Source organism: Rhamphochromis longiceps, linkage group LG12 (assembly GCF_057381845.1).
Source record: "Rhamphochromis longiceps isolate RC_006_pf linkage group LG12, R_longiceps_female_GT1.1, whole genome shotgun sequence".
Classification (NCBI taxonomy): domain Eukaryota; kingdom Metazoa; phylum Chordata; class Actinopteri; order Cichliformes; family Cichlidae; genus Rhamphochromis; species Rhamphochromis longiceps.
In genome coordinates, this window is record NC_140568.1 from 6,031,024 (window position 1) to 6,048,431 (window position 17,408).

Consider the following 17,408-nt stretch of genomic DNA (forward strand, 5'->3'; position numbering starts at 1 on the left):
AACTTATAAAGGAGCATCATTGAACAGTCAGCTTCTACAGGGACCTGATCTCACAAACTCGCTGGTTGGGGTTCTGATCAGATTTAGACAAGAGCCTGTTGCATTAATGGCGGACATTGATTCCATGTTTCACCAAGTTCACGTCTCAGAAAAACATGTCAACTTTCTCCGTTTCCTGTGGTGGCAACATGGCAACACTTCAAGGTCTGCACAGGAATGCAGGATGAAAGTGCATTTGTTTGGAGCTGTATCTTCGCCAAGTTGTGCAAATTATGCTCTACAGAGAACTGCAGATGATAATGCACAACAGTTTCCAGCTGAAGTGGTTGATACAGTCAAAAGAAACTTTTATGTGGATGATTGTTTGAAATCTGTTGCTTCAGAAGAGGAGGCAGTGCACATGGTGAAGAGGCTGACAGATATCTGCGCTAAAGGAGGATTTAAGCTTTCAAAATGGATCAGCAACAGTCGCACAGTGCTCATGTCAATCCCAGAGGAAAGAAGAGCAAAGGAAATTAAGGATCTGGATTTGGACACAGATCAACTTCCAGTTGAGAGAGCACTGGGTTTACAGTGGTGCATAGCAACAGACAAGTTCCAGTTCAGAACCTCCCTGCAGGACCGTCCAACAACCAGAAGGGGCATTTTGTCTGTGGTCAGCTCACTGTATGATCCTTTGGGAATCTTGTCTCCCTTCAGTATGCCAGCTAAACTGTTGCTACAAGAGCTTTGCCGACAAAATTTGAAGTGGGATGAAGTTATTCCCCACTCTCTTTCCCAGCGGTGGCGTGATTGGCTGGAGGATCTCCAGCTGATTTCAAAGTTTAAAGTGGAACGTTGCATTAAACCAAATTGCTTTGGAAGACCAGATAGGGCACAACTTCATCATTTTTCTGATGCAAGTCAAGATGGGTATGGAACGGTGTCATATTTAAAGTTGGAAAAGAATAACGTCACGCATGTTGCTTTTATCCTGGGAAAGGCTAGAGTTGCTCCTCTCAAGCAAACTACAATTCCCAGGTTGGAATTGACGGCTGCAGTTCTTGCAGTTCGGGTGAATAGGCTTCTGCAAAAGGAGCTGCAAGTCAGGTTGGAAAAATCAGTTTTTTGGACTGATAGCACAACAGTACTGAAATACATCTCCAATGAAACCAGAAGATTCAATACTTTTGTTGCAAACAGAATTGCTGTTATTCAGGAAGCAACAGATGTGAATCAGTGGAGATACGTTTCTTCTAAGGAGAATCCTGCAGATGACGCATCCAGAGGTATGAGAGCTGGGGATCTCCTCAAATGTAGGAGATGGATAAAAGGGCCAGAATTTCTCTATGAGTCAGAAAAGGAATGGCCTAAACTGGATGTGGAGTACAGTGTAATTTCTGCAGATGACCCAGAGGTCAAAAGGGACCTGACAATGAATGCCATTGTGAGAGAATTACAAAATCCTACCAGCTATTTTATCCTCTACTTCTCGTCTTGGGCAAAACTTAAAATCTCTGTAGCCTGGCTTTTAAAGATGAAAGAGGTCTTGGTGTTGTTGGCACAGAAGAGGAAAGAGTTGCTTGCTGCAGGTTTGAATAAGAATGATCCGGAAGGTCAGAAAGAAGTGGCGATAAGAATGGAAAGATTTAAGACCACTTTGAAGAAAGGAAATCTCACTCCAGAAGACTTGGCAAAGGCAGAACAAGCTATTCTTCAATATGCACAACAACAGAAATTTACGACTGAAATGGCTTTAATCCACAATGGCCTCAAAGGAGTCTCTAAGGGAAATTGTCTCTATAAACTTGATCCAGTGTTGGATGCAGGAATCCTCAGAGTGGGTGGCCGATTGAATAAAGCAGCCATGCCTATGGAATTAAAGCATCCTGTAATTTTGACAAAAGATATGCATGTGTCAACACTGATTTTACGCCATATCCATCAAAGGTTGGGACATGCAGGAAGAGCACACATGCTGTCAAAACTAAGACAAAATTACTGGATACTAAATGCAAATTCTGCTGCCAGGAAAATCATCTCTCGTTGTGTCACGTGTAGACGCAACAGAGGAAAGTTTGTTGAACAAAAGATGGCGGATCTGCCTGAAGAGAGAGTCCTGCCAGACATAGCCCCATTCACAAATGTTGGAGTGGACTATTTTGGACCTATAAGTGTTAAAAGAGGACGAAGTCTCCTTAAAAGGTATGGAGTTCTTTTTACTTGTTTCACCAGTCGTGCAGTACATCTGGAGATTGCATGTACACTTGATACAGACTCTTGTATAAATGCTGTGAGGAGGTTCATCTGTAGACGAGGCCCAGTTTCGACCATCAGATCTGATAATGCTACAAATTTTGTTGGGGCGAATCGAGAGTTGAAAGAAAGTTTGACTGAGCTGGACCATGCCAAAATTCAAAAGGCTTTTGTTCAGGATGGCATGAAATGGAACTTCAACATTCCAGCAGCCTCTCACCAAGGTGGTGTGTGGGAGCGTCTCATTCGTTCAATAAAGAATATTTTAGCCTCAGTTCTTAAGGAGCAAGTTCTGGATGATGAAGGACTCCACACAGTCTTCTGTGAGGTTGAAGCTATAATGAACGACAGACCCATTACTAAAGTTTCAGATGACTCAAATGATCTTGAAGCACTGACACCCAATCACTTGTTGTTGCTGAAAAATAAACCAGTTTTTCCACCAGGACTGTTTCATCCAAGTGATTTGCATGTCAGGAAAAGGTGGAAACAGGTACAGTACATGGCAGAGTTGTTCTGGAAGAGATGGCTTTCTGAGTACCTACCTTTGATGCAAGAAAGACAAAAATGGATGAGGACTAAAAGATGTCTTATACCTGGAGATGTTGTTTTAATTGCAGACGCTACAGCTCCAAGAGGATCATGGATGATGGCGAAAGTCTTAAATGTAAACCAGGATGCAAAAGGCTTGGTGCGTTCTGTGAGACTACAAACAAGGACCAGTGTTTTGGAAAGGCCAGTGACAAAACTTATTTTGCTACTGGAAGCCTCATCGTGAAGAAAATCCTCAATGAAAATTAAGGATTTGTTTAAGGGAATAGCTCCTCCTTTTGGGACTTTAAAGTAATTGTGATTGTATGCACAATTAGGGGCCGGAGTGTTGGAGCTATTTGTTCTTTATTTTTGTTTTTGTTCTTATTTTTGAAATTAGTTAAAGTTTGTTGTTAGTTTACTTATATTTTGGGGTTTATTTGTCGGTTAATATTTTGTTTTAAATGATTTGTTTTGTTTGTTGTTATTTTGTTAAATTAGTCAGTAAGAGCTGTAGGGCCATTTTGTTTCTATAAATAAAGAGACTGGTATAGGACCAGCATGCATTGGGGTGGGCCTATGGTTTTTTTTACCAGAGCAGGAGAAGCAGTAGGAAGGATCTTGTTATTGCTTGCCAAATGGATAAATAAACCAAAACTCTCAACTAAAAGGTTTGGACAATGGACTTCTTTTGCCTGCGTACGAAATATTACCTCAGTGCAGCAGTGGCTTGTGGACTTTAAGTTGTGGGACGTTTGATCTTACAAAAGTAAAGGAATTGCCACTACACACTCCTTTTAACCATCTCTCAACTTTCTCCACAAAACTTTTCAAATAGCTAGCCTTTGGCTCATACCACTGTGTCTGATCATGAAGAAGTTCCGACTCAGTCAAGTGATTTTTAACTGCATCGTTGTTTTCACAAAACTCGATATATATTTTTGAGAAGTCAGTGGCTAATTTAACAGACACTTCCTCAAAATTGCCATCATCTTCCATAAGCTCCTCAATCTCTTTTATCTTTCTAGTAAGATAACCCAACTTGGTTTTCCTTGTCACTTTAAGATGCTGAAGCTTTTCCTCTTGTGCTTTAAAGGTTGGCTTGGAAACTCTTTTTTTCCTGCTGCTCCATATTAATTGCGCTGCCATAAACCTTTCAATGCAATTAATCCTTTACACAGGCCATGTACCACTTAACCATACAGGAATTTTCACAAACCGTAAAGCAGGCACAGCCTCTTACTTTTCAGATGCAGGGTTTTCTTACTGCCGAAAGGATCCGGAAAACACGGGAAGACTGAAGCGCATCCTCTTTCACGTCCCGTTTTCCAGTTTTCCCTTGCCGCGCAGCGGGCCGATTACCTCTGAGCGCCGGTGACGCGTGCGTAATCCTCTCACTTTCGGAGCAGTTTTCTGACTATTACAGCGGCAACCTTCGGTCCTTCTTTGACGCTTCTGCAGAACGTAAAGTTTCTGACTCGTGCTCTTGTTAAGTCGCTTGGATGCCTTCCGGTAGCAAAAAACGAGGCGAAGGAAAAAAAAGGGGCAAAACATTTATTTTCCATACAAATCGAAAGGTACAAAACAAATGCCTCTGGTGGGAGCTCCGTTTATATTCCCTTTATGTTACAACAAAAAATAACATTAAAACGGCGACGGTCAGAAAACTGTTGCTCCACGTCCTGCTTGCTTACCTAACCTTTAACCCACACCCCTCCGCATGCGGGCCAAATACACACCCCTTTACGACATCTACCAACACTTTACAACAACAACAGACTAATAAAGCAGGATTAATTTATGGAGCACAGCATATTACATTATAACATAAAATGATCAAGATTATAATAAAAACTTAAAGATCATGACAAATACTTAAATATGGCATGATGTAACTGAGTAAAATATTGGCCTGGACTTGGCTCCAACAAAAATGAAGAAAAGAATTACAATAAAATCTCTGACTTCGAAATGAGTCTTTAAACACTGAAAATCAAATAAATGAACATTTTATTTTAAAGCACTGAAAGTCCCGTTATCCTTTAGGATATCACATCACTCTCCTCCTAACTCTTTTTTTTTTTTTTTTCCCAAAAACGGTAGGAGATGCAGATGTACTTATTTATTTATTTATTTTAATTTATTTATTTATTTATTTATTTATTTATTTATTTATTGTCATTGTCAAGAACAATGAAATTGCGTTTGGGGCTTCCATACAACCCCCCAAAAAAGAAGAAAATAATAAATACCCCTTAAAACCCAAGTGTACATATTTAACCCAGTGTGACTCCAATGCAATAAGACAATCCTTAGCAATAATGTTCGTAGAAATTCAGACAAAGACCTGAGAAACATGACAAAATACAACAATGCAACCCATTCAATATTATTGTACTGTGAGATATGATATCAGATATGATAGTTATCTATTTAAGAAAGAGGGGGGGGGGGGGGCAGGAGGGGGAAGAGAATAAAGATATGATGCACCAATGCAGACCAGTTCATTGCTATTAAGAAGTTGGATATGGTTATTGTCCGGGAGAGGGGGGCAGAGAGTTCAGGAGCCTCACAGCCTGTGGATACAGGCTGTTGGCCAGTCTGGATGTTCTGGCCTGTATAGACCTGTACCTTCTCCCTGAGGGCAGCAGATGGAAAAGGTGGCGCGCAGGGTGATGTTGGTCCCGCAGGATACTGTGCACCCTCCTCAGACAGCGAGTGGGGAAGATATTACTGATCTCTGGCAGACTTGTTCCAATAATTCTGCCAGCTTCTTTCACCACCCGCTGGAGTGCTTGCTGATCGGCCTTGGTGCAGCTGGGGAACCACACTAGAAATCCATACGTCAGAACGCTGCTGATGGCACAGTTGTAGAAGTTCAGCATCAGAGATCTGGGAATGTGTGCGCTCCGCAGTCTCCTCAGGTAGTAGAGGCGCTGTTGGGCCTTCCGTGCAACTAAGGTGATATGGTTGCCCCAGGACAGGTCCTCAGTCACAGTTACCCCCAAGAATTTAAAACTGCTCACCCTCTCCACCGCCTCACTGCCAATGAAGAGAGGCAGATGGTTGTTATGACCCTTCCTCCGGAAATCTACAATGATCTCCTTGGTCTTTTTGGTGTTTAAGACCAAGTTATTGTCGTGGCACCATGACTCTAGTTGTTGCACCTCTGTCCTGTAGTTTGTCTCATCGTTGTTGGATATAAGTCCGAGCACTGTGGTGTCATCGGCGAACTTAACAATGAGATTGGACGCGCAGGAGGAAATACAGTCATGGGTGAAGAGAGTGTATAGCAGAGGGCTCAGAAAACACCCCTGAGGGGCACCGGTGTTGACCACAAGGGTGGAAGAGGTGTTCTTACCCACTCTGACACTCTGTCTGCGGTTAGTGGGTCTAGTGGTATCAAACAGACGGACAGCCAGGAGGTCGACTGAGTGATGGGCCCCGAAATAGGAGGTAAGCACCACCTGTTGATGTATAATAATTTATACATGTATAAATGACTTTTATACAGTCATTGGTCCGTGCCGGGTTATGGCTGAATTCCAGTGGAATGACGGTCCCGCCATAATAGACGTTCCAGCCATGTGTTCCAGCACTAAACCTAACCTTATCCCTAACTATAACCTTATTCCTAACTTTTACTAGCAGTTAAATGACGTAAAATAGTGTTTTCCAAAGCAATTTTTAGAAAATGAACAAACATGTGTAGATTGAGTCCAAACGGTTCTCATGTGCTCTCCTTTTTCCGATGCCGTAATTTAGGAACGTGTTGGGTACCCGAAAGCACAAAATGTTGACAATTTGTCACCTAGCGAAAATCATTACGCTTTGGGAGTGAGAACGTGTCTGACCACTACCCGCACACTTTTGCACCGGAGGTTTTCGGAAAGCTTTTATTTTGGTATTTCCGCTGATCCATGCAATAAATTTGCATGTTAGCCTAAACATTTAGATTTAACATTTAGATTTAAATATAATATTTAGATTGAACATTTGACATTTAGATTTAACATTTAAAATTCTGTTTTAAATATGAAAGTTACAAATATTTTACTAAATGTTGTAAAAAATGACTTGTTTTGAGCTAAATGTGGAAAAATGTTGCCGTTAATTTCAGCATGTTTCACTTTACAAACGGCGCCCCATACTCACAAGCCAGTCATGTTGAATGGTCACGGTCGGGTCGCACCCTGTCGGTCAAACAATGCAGTATAAAGGCAACCAACGCTAGATTGCCTAGCCTGTTAACGGGAGTCCGAATCCCCGCGGAAGGCCACTCCGGGCTAAAAAATAACCACGCGTCCGCGGCTATTGGTCGGTGCCAAACGCTGAACAAAACTGCATTCCTCGGAGCCGCGCTCCGGTCCTAAATCAATATGTTTACATGTTTTAAAAGCATCACTGTGGGCTCTCAGCCCTCTAGTTATTACCTGATGCCCGAACCGCGTTCTGCTGGTCAATCTGACCAAATACCCTAAACTAAAACTTGCCTGACTGGCATCACAGTCAACGAATATAACATCAATTTAAACACATAACATCTTAACATAAACACCCCAAAATCCCCACGGACACAAACCAGAAGCTCATCTGAGTGAACATTTAATTTACCTTACATTCCAATTTAGCACCTTTGGACATTATTTTAAATCAACAGGTGGTGCTTACCTCCTATTTCGGGGCCCATCACTCAGTCGACCTCCTGGCTGTCCGTCTGTTTGATACCACTAGACCTCAGCCAAACCCCATTAGTCCCTCCTCAAACTGGTTTCGGCACCAGAAAGCACAAGTCATATTAGCCTACTGTAAACACAGTATACAACAATTATCTACACCATTTAGCAGTTTTTTTAGGTTACTGTGACAAGCTTAAACTATGGATTACAGCTTTAACTTTCATGTGCTAGTGTCTTGTTGTTCACCTTTTCAATCCACGATGGTTGTCACTGGCCAAATATTTGTTGTTGTTGTTTTGTTTTTTGTGATCTTGAGGATTTTGTTTAAGTGTGGTAATGAGATGATGATTCTTTTTTCTGTATAGCTGAACAGGCTCTTGAGATCCTACATGTGCTGCCATCACTGTTCCCATCCACCTCTGCTCCTCCAAAGAGGGCACGGGATGCAAGTGAGGCTCTGGTGCATGTCCTTGAGGTGAGTTGTGTAAAATGTAGTAGTTGTTTTTTGTTTTTGTTCTTTTTGGGACAACAGTATTAAAAAATGCTTCTGATGAGTGCCAAAGTATTTTATATTCACATATTATATGTTCTAAGCCTTCAAAAGGCACCTAAAACACATTTTTGGAATGAGGGTTCTCACAGGTTAGATCTCTGTGACCAGTAAATACAAAAATGGATGCATTACGTGGTAGCACATTTTTATCACCTCAATGATACCTAATTAAATGTAGCCTTGGTTTTCTGTTTTTCAGGAAGGCTAGACAGATGTGAACAGTAATTCCATCGAGAATAATTAAAAGTAGCAATTTCAGATGTGTTTTCTCAGAACCTCAACTTTTGTTGTAATTTAGCTTTAGTTATGTGTTTGAAACAAAAGTGCATCATCCTTACAAAAGTATGTCTGTGTTATGTGTTAAAGGACCAAGAAGACCCTAATACCTATCTGATGAAACGTCCTCTCTCCTGCCCAGTCCTGATTGTGAGTCCATCCAACTGCATCCTAGCGGTAGGAGATGTGCCAATAACCACATTTCCAAAAGACTTGGTTACAGAGGGTGCTTTATACCTTATGGCCTACTATTACACCCTTCACTTTACATACCCAAAGTGTGTAGCCACTCTGCTTTCCGTCATACAGACGGAGGTTCTCTTGGACAAAATCCATGAGAGAGATCTCACATCATCTTACAAGAAGAGCATGGCTGAGTGGACTGCTTTTATTGGCCAGTAAAGCCAATATGGTCAGATGGACTATAGGAAAGGACTTCCTCTCTCGTTCCACGGCTACTACAGTCCATGTTGGTTGTGATTGATTTTTGTTTGTAATTTGGCCAGGTTAGCCCAGTGTTATAATTAAGGGTGCACGATAATATTGGCTAACATGCCGACATTTTGTGTTTGGTTTGTGCAGTGCAGAGACAGCCTCGCTTTTAGTTAATTTTAAGATTTTTTTTTTTTTTTAATCTTGAGTTTAGACAGAAGACTATTCAGAAAATAGGCTCTACTGTGAAAGAGTAAATTGACTAAGCTGAGACTGACTAGTTTAGTATAAAAGTAAGAATTGCTTTATTGGGTATTGGCTAGTACAACTGTAAAATATTGGATACATCCTTACTCAAACCTATAGACTGTTACCAGACAGAACCGCAGCTGAAATAACAAGGGAGAGTGAAAACTTCCCTTTATTCTTATGGTGTTTACCTAGCAAGAGTTGAAAAGTCCGACATGCGGCTTATTGTGATCTGGTCACCCTGTGTGCATGTCTGGTATGGCTGCTCAGCAGCCATACATTACAGGGAATGAAAAAATCTTTTCAATTTGTTATTGTTGCAATTGCATTCTCTTAATAAAACCCAGTATCTACAGTGCAGGCTCTCCTACTGAAAGTTTTTGAGATACATACATAAAATGTCCAGTTCACCAGCAGTTTAATGCTCTAAAGATTTATTTCAGTCCTTCATGTTGGAGACTCACATGTTGACACATGGCAGTACTGCACTTTAAAGATTTTACGTGGACTCTGCTGACTCCATTGCTAATTGTAGAACGTTTTCAACTGGCAGGAAGTCACGAGGAAAGGTGTACTCAGTCAGGTTGGAAAGTCCGGACATCACACAGCAGCTCAAGTCTGTGCGGAAAATATCCATGTCGCACGCCTCATACCACTCATTGGTTAAAGCGGTGTAGTACTCGACGTCCGAAGTGGTGGTGAAGCCGTTGAAACCCCCGACGACAAAGAGGCGATCATCAATTACCTCAATGCCAAAGTTGCTGCGGGGGGTCAGCATAGAGAACACGAGGTTCCACGTGTTGGTATGCGGGTTGTAAGCCTCAGCGGTGCGCAGATAGTTGTTTCCATCGAAGCCACCAACCTAAAAGTAAATACGTGGCTCAAATGATTGAATGTAAGTGTAACCAGCTTCACCGTACCCCTGTAAGAAAATGCACCTGCTATATGTCTTTAGCTGCTTTTGCACAGATACTCCAGAAAGTGACGGAAGAATTAAGTTGCAATATTGTCCAAAGTTGCCCTTAATATGTAGCAGATACAAGGAAATTGTTTACCTTAGGTGTGATCTGACTACTGGAAATACTCTGATTGGTTTAGGGTTTTACCTGGATAAAGCGAACAGCTACCTGACATATTCTCATGCTGTTATATGGAGTTTACACATAAAAGTTGTTTAAAAAAGGCCCATTAACGTCCCAGTATTTGCATTTTCACAGGCCCGCATTTGTTGGGAATGTCTAGAAAAGATCAGGGTGCAGTGGTGTGTGAAAATGACTTCTGAATTAAAAGGAGAAAGTAAAATAAAGTAGAAGCCAGCTCTTGTGGAAGTCTGTATGAGACCTTTTTTCACTCAAGCCTCAACTACAGCTATTAAAGTGCTGTTGTCTATTACACCACGCTATTATCAACAAAGATGAATAGCCCTCGACAAAAAGTATTTGTGTTTTCAGTATAAATGTCTTCACAGCTCTTTTGCCTTTAGTCCAAAAAGGAACATTGAGTTCCAGTCCTTTCTTCCTATAACAGATTAAAATAGCCCTGACAGGCCTTGGTGCCTATAAGCCTGATCAAAGACCCTGAGGTCAGCACCAGGGTAAGGTCACTGCATTCTGCTGATGATAACTTTTCCTTTTTTTGAATAGAGACTTAGTCTGAATAGAAAATAAATACTAAACGGTAGCTAGCTAAATAAAGAAGTGTGTCTCAGAAGGTGAGACTAAAATCTTTGCTTTTTACCAAAGGGTGCAGCTGCAAAACAACTAAATAAGTGGTTTTAAGGCAAATAGCAAGATAAATTTACAGCTAAAATGCCTACCGTCCCCAGAGGATGAGTTCTAATCACTTGGCTTATTCCCTCATTTTTCTAAAGGTATTGCAGGATAAGTTTGAAATTGTCTCTAACATATGTCCTCTATGGAACGATGAGGATGACAATGTTGGTTTTGAATAAGTATTTCTGTTGTACTGAGTGAAATGTGAAATCATCAAAGACACAACATTTTGGGAATGAGGCACATGAAAAAAAAAAAGAGAGGCAGAGACATCACTAATCAGTTAAATTAATACATAGAATGAGTAAGAATGCCTTCTCTGAACCTGTGGTCAGGATAGGAATCTGATCATTGATAAATACAAAACAAAGTTAGCCAAATTCTGTGTCAGCCAAATCTGTGTTAAACCTTGCTGATCAAAGCACATTACAGATTTGATTTGTATGTTACGTGAGTGTCAGCACTACTTTGTGGTCTTACTGCAAAGACATGATCCGCATATGCAATGACACCTATCCCGCTGCGGCGGCTGTTCATGGGACTGATCATCGTCCACTGGTTGCTCTCTGGGTTGTAATATTCAGCTGTCTGCAGACACTCGTTGCCATTGAGTCCACCACAAATGTAAATCTGAAAACAAAAAAGGGACATTAAAAATTTTTACATTTCTTAGATTTCAGTTGGAAACAATGTTACCTGTAAGTGAAATGTTTCCACATCATTTGTGAAGTAAGACCGATACTCAGTACCCAAGTGTCCAACTGAAAAATATGACAATTAACAAATGTGTGTGTTTTACAATTTTTTTAATATCTGTTATATTTTAGTTGACAAGTCAACTCAACTAAAGTACTGTACATAAATGCAAAGATGCACTTGTGATCAGTTAGAAACAAAATAGATATATATTAGTATATTTTTCAACTTTTTAAACTATACTTTTAAATTTGAAAACATGAACATAGAAACCAGTTTGTGACCTATCTTGCACCTCGCTTCACTGTAAAAATGTGTATTCCCTGACTGGTTGGCAAGTGGTTGCTGGAGGTTGATGGCTGTCACTACTGTGAAATTGTAACCAGGAAGGTTTTGCACCACAAGCCTCCTTGTGTTTCCTTTGGTCGTAAGCAGACTGTTGAGGTTTGCATGGAGTACTCTGACTTACTGCAAATACTCAAACTATTTGCTGTAGAAATCTGTAGAGTCTTTCATACAACCACTGCCTAACCAGCTGAGGAGTACACATTTTCCCCTAGCAACTGGTTGTTACCAAAGGTTTCTGACAGGTCTCTAGGCCTGTGTGCCTTAGACCCTACTCTATTTCTCTGCTACTGTTTTACTTCACCCACCCGGTTGTTAAGTGTTGTGCAGCTGGCGTGGCTCCTCTGTTCGTGCATCGGTGCAATAAGACTCCACTGGTTGATTTCAGGTTGATAGCGCTCTGCACTGCTGAGTCGTACATGCCCGTCGTGGCCTCCCAGGGCATAGATGAACCCGTTCAACACAGTCACGCTCACATAGCAGCGGCGGGAGTGCATGGGCGCCACCTCATTCCAGGCGTGAGTGGTCAGGTCAAACCTACGGACGCTGTTGAAATGCTCCACCCCGTCGAAGCCACCAACGGAGTAGACGTACCCGTTGAGGAAGGCGGCTCCATGATAAGCACGAGGACACTCGAGGTTGTTCGTTACGTTGACCCAGCGGTTAGCCCGGCAATCGTAGGCCTCGATGCCGTTAGTTGGCTCACCACCACTCCACCCCCCAATGGCCAGCAGGATGGAATGAGGCAGGCGGGGACGAGCAAGAGGGTGATACAAGGCAGACATGAAGGGTCTGCTTCCTAGATCATGTATGTCTAAGATGGCATTACTTATCATGGACAGGCACTCAGAATTGGCCTCCACCAGCTCACTAGACAGCACATTGTCCTTTAGGTAGTCTGACGTCATCAATCCCAGTCGGACCTATAGAGAGATGACAGAAGAGAATGTGACTATGAATTTCAACTACATCAGTTTTAGTAAACTCAAGCTTCTTTAGGATAATGCTCCTAATGTTGTTTAATTTTCTTATTGCTAGCAAGAGAGCGACCAAAGTCAGACACCATTAGCCCTTTCGTCAACAGGGACAGTTTTTAGTCATAGCCCTAGCAACTATACTTAATAAATATAATTTATTCTATAGTATGTGTGTAGAGATCTGATACGGTTTTAATGCTCTTGAAGAGAATTTCTTAAATGTGGTTTGGCTACACCTGAAAAGAGCAACATCTCAAGATATTAAAGCATCCTTATACCCAGATGGATCGACTCAATCTATGACTTAAATGCTGAAGATTTAAGTCCAAACTAAATGTAGTAATGAAAGTTTATAGACCTTGGACAACAGAGCGGTGAGGTGTTGTTTCCGTTGTACAGGTACATGGCTAATCCACTTTGTAAGCGCTTCATACACAGTGGTCTCCAACTGCACATTGAGGTCCTCTCTATCAAGGATGTCAGCAAGTTCCTCCACAGTTAGCTGCAGGAACTCCTCCTCAAGAACAACCTGCTCAAAGTTACTGATGATGTAGTGGTAGGCCTTGGTGCGTAGTTCGGGTGATAAGCATACTTTTGTGAACTGCCAAATGCCAACGCAGTTCTCTGGGCACAGTTGCTCCCCGAGGAAGTCAGAGCAGAGTTTCACAATGTCCATTGCATTGAATTGATCAGCTGCCATGAGAAGTTCCACTACATTTTCCCCCGTTATGGAAACTGAGCCGGTGTATGCAAAGTTAATGATGAGTGCCATCATCTCAGAAGACAAGCCAGGTATGTTGAAGACCTGTTTGTCTGGGTCGCTGCAGTGGGTGAAAAGAGCCCTGAGGGTAGAGATGGAGACAGAGTAGAGAATATTAAAAGGTGTGGAGGCAACAAGATAATAAACTATGTCATGCACAAGTACTCCAAGTAACTCCAAAACAGAGTTTGTACATGTTTAGTGCACTTGATTGTTGGGTTTTCAATGTCTTTATTACATTGGCAGCATGTTTATGAAGCTATTGCCAAACACAATGCAGTCCCACACCATGACAGAGCCTCCACCGTGCTTTAAAGTTAACTCTAAACACTCACTGTTGTACCTCTATGACAAATATTGAAATCAACTCCATAGGGCCAGTTTACCCTGATATTTAGTCTAGTTATTGCGTAATTTGGCATACCTCAGTCTGTTTCCTTTCCTTATGGAAGTTCCAGTGCATGTTGCTTAATTACAGTCTCGGTTTCCCTTCCACAACCATTTCTTTTCTTTTCTTTTTTCTTAACATTTATTTATTGGTTTTAACAGGTTTTACATGAACCATGAAACCATTTCTGATGAGGATGAGGAAACCATTCCTCTGAAAATGATCGGGTACAAGCACTGGACTAAAAAGTGTGAAAATCGTCCAAACGAAACCTTTATAAGTCTTCAAAAAAACACTATTGCTCAAGTAGACTTTTAAAAAATCATCTGTTTCAAAGCAAAATATAAAAAAATGAGAGGCAACTCAAAACTTTTGCTCAGCGTATAACTGTATAACACAGTTCAACCTTTTTAGTATCAGGAAGTCTGGTGTGTCTTACTGTCTCAATAACAGTGGGGAAGATATTAATGTAACTTAATAAAACACTTCAATTAGACTTCACACAATCACCAAGTGATTCACAGTGCTTTTTAAATGGCACATTTACTGAAGTGGAATCTGGAGCTCTGTGAAGGTAATGATGAAATCTGCAAATGTTTGCATTATGTTTTGGGTGTATCTGTCAGTTGACCGTGACAAAGTCTTTCTATCAGAAAAGTTTTATGATTCAACCTGTTCCTTTTGGTTGGCACTGTTTCACCAACTAAGACCATGAATTACATTTTTCACAGGTATAAATCAGTCAACTGTCCTTCACATTATCAGGTAAGCAACTCACCTGAAGTACGGCGTACAGTTACATAGGATGATCCTGTGGACCGGAAATTCAACATCCTCCACTTTGATGATTGCATCACAAAATTGTCCCTCCAAACGGAGTTCATTATACACTGAGCTCGACTTGTATGGCAGCTGGCCTTCTTCACTCATCTTGAGTTTTGTGACTGCTTTTCTTAGTTTTTTTTGTCTGCAGTTTGTCTTGAAGTGTTCAGATCACAAAATCAAACCTAACTGAGGAATTTGGGGAATGGAGCCCATGACATCATCATGACTTGGCAACTGTTGCCATGAATTGTTTTGAAATGTATATTTACATTGTTTTAATGAACCTTTCATTGCATAAAAAAAAAGCTTTGTTTTGATTTGATTTGGATTTAAGAAATTGCATATGAGCCTCACAGATAGCATACAGCATTTTGTATGTTTGCCTCACAGAGGTCACCTAGTAAAATAAGCACTTCAAAACACTCTTACGAATGGACTACAATATCATATTTAGCTCATATTTAACCTTAATAGGCCATTTTGTTTAATAAAATCACTTTGTAATATCCAAACAGATATTACAAAGTGTGATTCATGGCTAAGCTGTTTTCTTGGGTTGTATTAGACTTTTATCTAGTTGGAAAAATGGGCTCCTGCACTTTACTGATGTACAATAGTAGTAAGAAAGAAAGAAACAAAACACATATATACACTGTATGTATAGTACAAGACTGTTATAATGACGGTGCTTGACAGTATTACCTCAGACAGGTGCAAGCAGTCACCTGTCTGAGCACAGACTGCAGATCTGTTGTTGAGCAATTTCTTTCCATTCATAGATAAATGCAGCATCCAGCTGCAATGGGTTCTGGTTGCCTCTAATGAACATGCCAGCCCAAAATTACCCAGGCATATTCAGTGGGAAAGACATCAACACTAAATGCTGGCCAAGGAAGTGTCTGGATATGCTAGTGATCTCTGGCAATGTGGAGGCGACACGCAAACTGCCACAGGCCAGGTTGTTGTACAGGTTAGAGAACTTCATCTCGATAGCTCTGTCAAGTCACTTCCACCAAGAACAGTCAGATTGATAGGTTTGTAGCTTGAACCCATCCGCTGGAACGTTGAAGACAATATAATTACACTGCAAAGCAAGACACAAGTAGGCAAGCTTCTTCATGTTTCTCGTGCACGGGAGAGAACCGGACAGGCACCGTTCCTTCGCTTGACCCCAGTTGCTCTCGTCCGTTCTCCCGTACCACTGTTCTTTTATTGAGGTTACATGAATATGCATAAGTTCATTAACATATGACGTCTACATACACACAAAGAGTACCTTGCCTGTGTGTGTGTGTGTGTGTGTGTGTGTGTGTGTGTGTGTGTGTGTGTGTGTGTGTGTGTGTGTGTGTGTGTGGACTGCTGATCAAAGGGTCAAACATCCTTGGTCAGGAAGAGGGTAGCCTCCCCCTCACCCTAGATGGTTCATCCTAGATAACACGGTGAGGAAGTCCTGCAGTTCATCTAAACAAAGAGCACTTAGACTAGAACAGACGCAACTACGTTAATCCTACCATAAAACAATAAGACACGGTATGACCTCTCATGCTCCCAAAGTGCTGTCTAATACACACAAAGTTTGCAGACTATCAAGGATCAAAACCTCTACCAATCTACAACTAATTACAAAACTCTAAGCATATATAAGTAAATATTTCTAAGCATAAATGACAATCAACAATACAAATCTAACACAGATGGTCATGCAAGGGATCACGCGGGATCATGCGTCATGCATGCTCAGCCTGGCATCAGGATTCTTCAGTCAGTTGCAGCAGGGTGGCAGTGATGACAGTATAAGGCATAGGTGTCAAACTCTGGCCCGCGGGCCAAATGTAATTGTACCAAATTATTATTAGAGCTGGCCTACTGGTATTATACAACTAATATACATATTGTTTAGTATTAAACTTTGCTTGTTCCATATTCAGTTTTTCAGCAAAACTTGTTTGAGTCCATAAGAAGAGATTCATTCTTAAATCTGGAGGAAGATTTTTTTTTTCAATAAATATTAATGTTAGCCCGCGACCTTGTTCCAGTTTTGAATTTTGGCCCACTGTGTATTTGAGTTTGACACCCCTGGTATAAGGCATACACCAGAGAAGTCATTCCTTTGTCACTATCAGTGGCTTCATCCACCTGCAGAGGAAAGCAGCTACCATGCACCTTATCATTAAGCACTCGATAGGCAACTTTACAGGGGTAGAGCACAGACGCAGTTTTAGCAGAGACACTGTTGAGCACGACGGTTTAGAAGTGTGTGTCTGAAAAAGCCCTCTGACTTGTCTTTGTGCTCTGGATGTTTGGCGTCTTAGCTTGTTAAGCTTTAAACTGTCACAAACTTGCACTTTAAGACAGACACGCTGCGGCCTCTCCTCATCACCCACCGCTGCGCAGGTATGCTTCAATTCAATTCAATTCAATTTTATTTATATAGCGCCAAATCACAACAAAAGTCGCCTCAAGGCGCTTCATAGATACAGAGAAAAACCCAACAATCATATGACCCCCTATGAGCAAGCACTTTGGCGACAGTGGGAAGGAAAAACTCCCTTTTAACAGGAAGAAACCTCCGGCAGAACCAGGCTCAGGGAGGGGCGGCCATCTGCTGCGACCGGTTGGGGTGAGAGAAGGAAGACAGGATAAAAGACATGCTGTGGAAGAGAGACAGAGGTTAATAACAGATATGATTC

The 17,408-nt window shown here is 41.4% G+C and overlaps 2 protein-coding genes across 2 annotated transcripts in view; both read right to left on the reverse strand.

Annotated features, from left to right (window-relative positions):
- Window positions 1-4,497, reverse strand: part of LOC146656685 (kelch-like protein 10) — a 43,242-nt gene extending 38,745 nt beyond the window's left edge. Inside the window, exon 1 of the mRNA XM_085424451.1 lies at window positions 4,010-4,497. The gene's annotated coding sequence lies outside the window, so the exon portion shown is untranslated. The remainder of the gene's footprint in view (window positions 1-4,009) is intronic.
- Window positions 4,498-8,564: 4,067 nt separating this feature from the next.
- On the reverse strand, window positions 8,565-14,893 carry LOC146656688 (kelch-like protein 10). The gene is made up of 5 exons (XM_085426826.1): window positions 14,672-14,893; window positions 13,104-13,587; window positions 12,077-12,691; window positions 11,208-11,357; window positions 8,565-9,817 (listed from the first exon to the last, which is right to left on the reverse strand). The coding sequence occupies exons 1-5, from the start codon at window positions 14,821-14,823 to the stop codon at window positions 9,455-9,457; spliced, it is 1,764 nt and encodes a 587-aa protein (XP_085282952.1). The 5' UTR covers window positions 14,824-14,893; the 3' UTR covers window positions 8,565-9,454.
- Between the last annotated feature and the right edge of the window lie 2,515 nt (window positions 14,894-17,408).